General features: G+C 34.8%; 1 protein-coding gene across 1 annotated transcript; it reads left to right on the forward strand.

The window, feature by feature from the left end:
- Positions 1-823: 823 nt before the first annotated feature.
- On the forward strand, positions 824-5828 carry LOC131648330 (caffeoylshikimate esterase-like). Its single transcript, XM_058918091.1, has 5 exons — positions 824-837; positions 934-1045; positions 1131-1268; positions 1353-1908; positions 2836-5828. Exons 2-4 carry the CDS (start codon positions 962-964, stop codon positions 1635-1637), a joined length of 507 nt encoding a protein of 168 aa, XP_058774074.1. The 5' UTR covers positions 824-837; positions 934-961; the 3' UTR covers positions 1638-1908; positions 2836-5828.
- The last annotated feature ends 782 nt before the right edge of the window (positions 5829-6610 follow it).

Here is a 6610-nt window from a genome sequence, read left to right on the forward strand (position 1 = left end):
TTATAAATATAATAATTATTAAATTAATATTTTTTAATTATTTAGTATTAAAATAGTTATTAATTAAAATTAGATTTGTATGTGTATGAATAAATATTGTCTATATTTATATATCCGTTTAATGTTTTTCCTATAATCTATATATAAAAGTTAATAGAATTGTAATGGTTAATCATTTAACATTATTATATTAACTAATGAATTGTGTTATATTCAAAATTCAAAATGTAATCATTAAAGTCTAGATGTAACAAGGGAATAAAATATTAAATTGGGGTGTAGAAATTTACTTAGCTTAATTTATAATTTATAATAAGGTTCCTTTACAAATGAATTGGGCGGTTGACTAGTATATATCTGTAATCTTCTTATTTGATAATGTAATATTTTTTGGTGTAGGTTTTATCTGATCACTATTCAAAACTTGCATTTTTATATGCTGATCGCTTTGTTAATCTACATGCAAAATATGGAAAGCACTACACTTTGCGAATACCAAGGTTTCTTCCTTAGGCTTTATGCATCTATAATACATATTACAAGAATTATCAGACATGTTGCTGGTTATTATTATACAGGGTGTTTTCATATTAAAATATTTCATATTTATATCTTATGTTTTCAAATGGAGACACTTGCACCTTTTTCTTTGAAGGCATGTGGTAGTTGGTGTTGTTAAGTTCTGGTTGCTACAAGTAACTAGATAAGTTACATGTCGATTACTGACTCGATCGACTCAATGCTATCATGAAGGTCTTTCAGAAGGTCTTCATTGCTATATTCCTAGTTTTGATTCGCTAGTTGATGATGTCATTGAGCTTTACTCCAAAATCTAAGGTAGTGTACATGAAGTTATGCTGCATCATACAAATATTCGTGTATATCCTTACTAAAGTTTGGTTTGTTTGGTTTGTTCTGTAACTGAAAATCCAGAATTCCAAGCTTCCTCTTTGGACAATCCATGGGAGGAGCTGTTGCTTTAAAGATTCACCTTAAACAACCTAAGGCATGGAACGGCGCCGTTCTTGTTGCACTGTTGTGTAAAGTAAAATTTCCTTAAACAAATTCATGTTATGAGTTTCAATAAGACTTTTTATGATCTTCATTTGACCAGATCTCTATTTATATAGATTGTCGATGACATGGTTCCACAAAAGTTGCTAGCTCAAATTCTTATCGGTATCGCTAATATTCTACCAAAGCTAAAGTTAGTTCCACAGAAGAATTTAGCAGTTGCAGCATTTAGAGATTTGAAGAAGAGAGAAATGGTTTGCTATCTTAATCTTTGCATTCATATTTTTAGCAATTCATGTATTGGCGGATAATTATACTTTTCCGATATCTCTTTGCAGACAACTTATAATGTCATTGGCTACAGAGATAAACCCTGTTTGCGGACTACTGTGGAGATGCTTAAAACGACTCAAGAAATCGAAAAGAGATTCGGAGAAGTATCTTTGCCATTGTTAATCCTTCATGGACATGCTGACATTGTGACTGATCCGTCAGTGAGCAAAACATTTTATGAGAAAGCTTGCAGCTCAGGCAAGAAGCTTAATACGCATCCTGGGAAGGCGACTGCAGTATTCCAAATCGAAGGCGACCTCATGTTCAGACAGCCGGAATTAAACGTATAAAAGTTACAAGGTAAGCTCCTGCATGACAGTATGATTAATTGGAACAATTTATACAACAAATATGTCTTAGCCTTGCCATGAGGTACCAGCTGCCGGATAAGTACTTCAGTTACTACAGAAATGGAAGAAATTGAAGGAAGCTCTCAGACAGGTCTTTACCCTTACTTGGCCTAAGTGATTGGAAGATGAAAGCAACCAATAGTAGTCACGACACCTAATGATGCCAGGCCACTATCAAGAATAATTTCGAACAACGTCGCCACCGAATCAGGTTCATAAGAAACCATATTAAAAGAGATGCTATACTTGGTCATACTTAGTGCAATATCTTCTTTATATGAATAAAAAGTCTTTAAAAGTCACACTTCTTTTAGTTTGTTTAAGTTTGTCAAAGGAGACGGCACCAACATCAATAGTGATGTTTTATAACAAAATGACAAAACTATACATAGGAATATGTCTAAAAAGAACTACTAGAATAACCAGAGCTGGAGTGGGCTTCTGTTGTGCCCGGCCCATGTCGGGTTCAGGTTTTCTTAGGCCCGACTAAAAACTCTCGGGAGTTATACACTGACTTTATATTACAATCAATCAAATGGTTTATTTTAGTCACTTTTAGGCTGCTTTAATTAATGGTGATGAAAATTATCAATTTACTGGTACACACTAGTTCAAGAATTAGCAAGCTGTATATGTGATATAGCTATGTAAATGCTGTTCCAAGTTAAATTTTATATGAAGGAAGAAGAAATCATAACTCTTGACTAGCTGCATATTTCTTCCAAATTCTTTTAAAAATTGATGCCACATACTAGATGCCATTGCCAACATATACTCTTTGACCAATTTTGGATCTTATATAAATTGATACTTCATACTAGATGCCAAAGTAAGCATGCTTATAGATTTTTATACTGAGTCACTGACTATTGATGAATTTGAACTGAGCTAGCACTGCTTATTGTGAAAATGGTTTCTTACTAACTTTTTTGTTTTTATTTGAACTTTTTAGCACTTTTAAAAGGATTAAATTTCCTTTTGTTTGAATACCCTGATGTTGGTTTAGATACTAGACCATTATGTCTCACTCTCATTCGTTACTAAATTATCAAGCTTTTTGAATTTGCTTAAAACTGGTTTTCTGAATTTTTTGCTTATGGCATGCATATTAATTTTATATTCATGTTTACATGATCAGTACATAGATTTCAAAATGGGAGCTTAGTCAGGATTCATTCGGTTTGATGTACCTGAAGCTGCTCAGAAAGCACGTGTTGCTGCAGTTCTTTTTGTTTTAATACCCTGAAGCTTGTGTATGGAGGACTGTGTAGCGGTATGATTATACTGACTTTTACTATTCTGTTTGTGGTGGTCGAGCTATGGGTTACTCACCTAGCATAATTATTTTTTTCAACCTAATCAGACACTAATTGACAGCTGATAAGTGTTTTTAGTTTTGGAAATTTCAGCACCATCTACTCACTGATTTGGAAATTTTAGGATTTGTTTGACAACTGATATGTTTAAAATGTTGGTTTGCTTAAAGCTGTGACTTACCTTTCATCCTATTAAAGTAAATTCTATTGCCTAATGTGATGTTAGTGTTCAATTTGGCTTATGTTTATTTAGATTTGAACTCATTACTTTCCAGGACTAATACGCCAAGGTGGAACGTTAAGTTTATCATATGAAGCAGAGAGGTATCAACTTTATTCCGTAAAGGTTTTGCACTTAACATTACATTGTTTATTTTTTTTTTTTATAATTTAACTTTAGCTTACTAATCATAATTTGATATGGTTAATTATAATTGGTCCCTATTTGTACCAATTTTCATTCATTACATGTTAATTTCTGGTACATGATTTGTCTTTTGGAGAAAATCACTGTTGCATAACTTTGGTGATTATATATATTTTTAGTATTTAGTAGAAACAATACATATCTAGAGACTGAATAAGATTAATATTTTTATATTTTAAATAATTTACCTGCGGATTTACCTGCGGAAATTTTCTGCGGATTTACCTGCGAAATTTACCTGCGGATTTAGCTGCGGAATTACTTGCGGAACTTCCTGCCGAAAATATTACCCACGAAGGTTTTAGCTGGGGACATAAAACCGCAGGTAAAGTGTTTCCTGCGGAAATTTAGCTAAAATCCGCAGGAAATTCGAGTATTTCTAGTAGTGAGACGAAAGCCAAAAAGAAAGTGAAATACAAAGACTCAAAGAAAATACACAAACTAAATTAAAAGTTTCGTTAACTTTCGGGACCAATGAACTATTTAAGTTTCAAATTAATTATGGACTCTCCCGATACAAATGTCTCCAATTAATTTACATAACCAATAAAAATTAAAGTTTAAATTACAGTTAAACAAATCCAAAAAATGAGAACTGTCTAGTTTACATTTTAGATTGGAGTCAAAATACTGTGTAAAGAATAATAATTACTGTAATAATTAAGGAAAATTTGGCAAATCATAACACCAAATAATAACATTAATAGTCAGCAAGTATTAAGTATTCATCAAGAGCCCGCATTGGAACATGAAGTTCATAGTCAGTAAAATCCGAGTTTGACACTTTAGCAATCTTTGCCAATAGTTTGAATGGTCCAAAATATTACATCGACAATTTTTTATTCTTTCTCAGTGCCGCAGAATATTACCTTGCATCTATGTTGGTTAATTGCTCTTTAATTTTTATAAGGTCATTCGTGGAGTAAGCTTGCTTGATCAACGTAAGAGGTTCTCTTCCATACAAGACCATAAAGGGTGTCATTCATACCAGTATTCTGCCCAGGGCAGTTCCTTGACACAACCTTTAGTATTTTCATGAGTAAAACATCTAAGGTACATTTATAAGCACTTGTTAAGTATCTCCGACTTGGTTGAGAATGATAGGTGGAGGAGGAAATGGCTAGTGTAGTCCCTTGTAATTTAAATAGAGATAAGAAGTTGAAGGCCCAATAGAATAAAAAAACAGTCAGTTATGTTAAAGGATTCCGTGCTACAGTAGGGAGGTGCAATTAGTATGTTTCTTTAAGTGTTGTTTGTATTAGCCCATGGCCCAATTATTAGTCAAAGCCCTACTATATAATTGTATGCTACCTCCTTTATGAAATTAAGAAGAAAATTTGTTTTATTTTATTGTCTTTTTATGCATTCTTAGATCTAGGGTTAGAACACAAATCTATCATTGGTGCTTTCAATGATCCTTCTCAATCCTTCCATGGCTCCATCTAAACCCACAAACCCATCTTCTAAAGAGATTTTGGATGAAGCTATTCAAATCTCTACTCTCCATCTCAATAATGCTATGACTGAAAATCAAGAGCAAATGGATGTAAGGTTTGCACAAATTTCATCAGCATTGGCACAACAAGTGGGTGAACTACATTCAAGGATGGATAATGAAAAAGATGTGGAAGATTCTAGGTTTGAATCTCTCATGGCTGCCCTTCAAAAGATTTCATTACAACCATCAACACTTGCAGCTGTTGTTGCTGCACAGACGACTAGTTATTCGGGTATGGAGGTAAATTCATCTACCATCTATTTTGGTTCCCCACCTTTCACTCATGTTCTCACACCATCTTACACACCACTGAGATCGTCCACCACCCCCACCACCCAACCATCCAATCTGCTGTCTACACACCTACAATCCTCACCACCGTACCACCACACACAACCAAACCACACACTGCCCCAATTCCCACCGTCCTAACAGCACCCCCACCACCACCTTTTCCCCTTACACTTCTTATATACATCCTCAAACTATTTTTGTCCCACATAATATTCCAAACTCATTCCCTCCACCGGACCCTTTCCAATATCACCACCATAATATACCCCCATTACCGCCTATGCGTTCTCCAAAATTAGAGTTACCCCTATTTGATGGATCCAATCCCTTATAATGGTTATTCCAAGCTGAACAATTTTTTGGATTTTATAATCTCCCACCAGAAAATCGTTTATCACTTACTTCGTTTTATATGAAAGGTGATGCATTATGGTGGTTTAAATGGATGTATCAAAATCATTTGCTGACAGATTGGAATTCATTTACTAGGGCTTAAGAACTAAGATTTGGGCCCTCTACATTTGAGAACCACCAATCTGAGTTATTTAAGTTAAAACAAAGTGGGTCTGTTATGGAATATCAAACCAAATTTGAACAGCTTGGTGATAAGTGCTTGATTCTTGCAAAAAAGACTTAACATAACAAAACACTTATCTTACTTATTTAACATATTTCTAACATAAAAACCTTCAACTATTGAATAAAGTATCATTGTGCAAAATTTCTTGGTTTAGTTTGCATTTGTGCAGGTTATGGTATTAAAAGCAAAAACCAGAAAACAGGACTTTCGCTGCAGCGAATTATCTTTCGCGTAGCGAACTCCAGGCACTCAAAGGCAAAAATCCAGAAAACAGGGCATTCGCTGCAGCGAAAGGTAGCGAATGGTAGCGAAGGCCCGATTCGCTGCAGCGAACCATATTTCGCTGTAGCGAACGAAGTCAGAAGCAAAATTTCCAGTTTCGCTAGCAGCAAGCAGTAGCGAGGTACATTCGCTGCAGCGAACCATATTTCGCTGTAGCGAACTTTGGCGGTTTCTAGAAGATTTGAATTGCTTAAAGCTGAAGAAAACATTCGCTGTAGCGAAATATCCTTCGCGTAGCGAACTCTGGCGGTCAGAACAAAGACTTAACAATGAAGCAAGGCATTCGCTGCAGCGAACTTCTGTTCGCGTAGCGAACTCAGGCGGCCAGAACAACTATAAAAGGAGAAGAAGATCAGTTCAGAAAGAGATTCACTTTTTATCTTGTAATACTGATATAATAGAAGTAGGAATAGAGGTTTTTAGGTAGAGAGAGGTGGATACACATCAAGAGTCGGGAAATCGCCGTTGATGTCATTCCAACTAAACTCTTCCATTGTTCATCAAGCTACCATGAGT

The sequence above is a fragment of the Vicia villosa genome, linkage group LG2 (assembly GCF_029867415.1).
Source record: "Vicia villosa cultivar HV-30 ecotype Madison, WI linkage group LG2, Vvil1.0, whole genome shotgun sequence".
Taxonomy (NCBI): Eukaryota; Viridiplantae; Streptophyta; class Magnoliopsida; order Fabales; family Fabaceae; genus Vicia; species Vicia villosa.

What these genes read in the sequence shown, in the direction of transcription:
- LOC131648330 (XM_058918091.1), top strand. Translation starts at nt 962, where the DNA reads ATGGGAGGAGCTGTTGCTTTAAAGATTCACCTTAAACAACCTAAGGCA. An exon ending in TTGTTGCACTGTTGTGTAAA is followed by an intron (nt 1,046 to 1,130) that starts GTAAAATTTCCT and finishes CTATTTATATAG; the next exon opens with ATTGTCGATGACATGGTTCC. An exon ending in ATTTGAAGAAGAGAGAAATG is followed by an intron (nt 1,269 to 1,352) that starts GTTTGCTATCTT and finishes ATCTCTTTGCAG; the next exon opens with ACAACTTATAATGTCATTGG.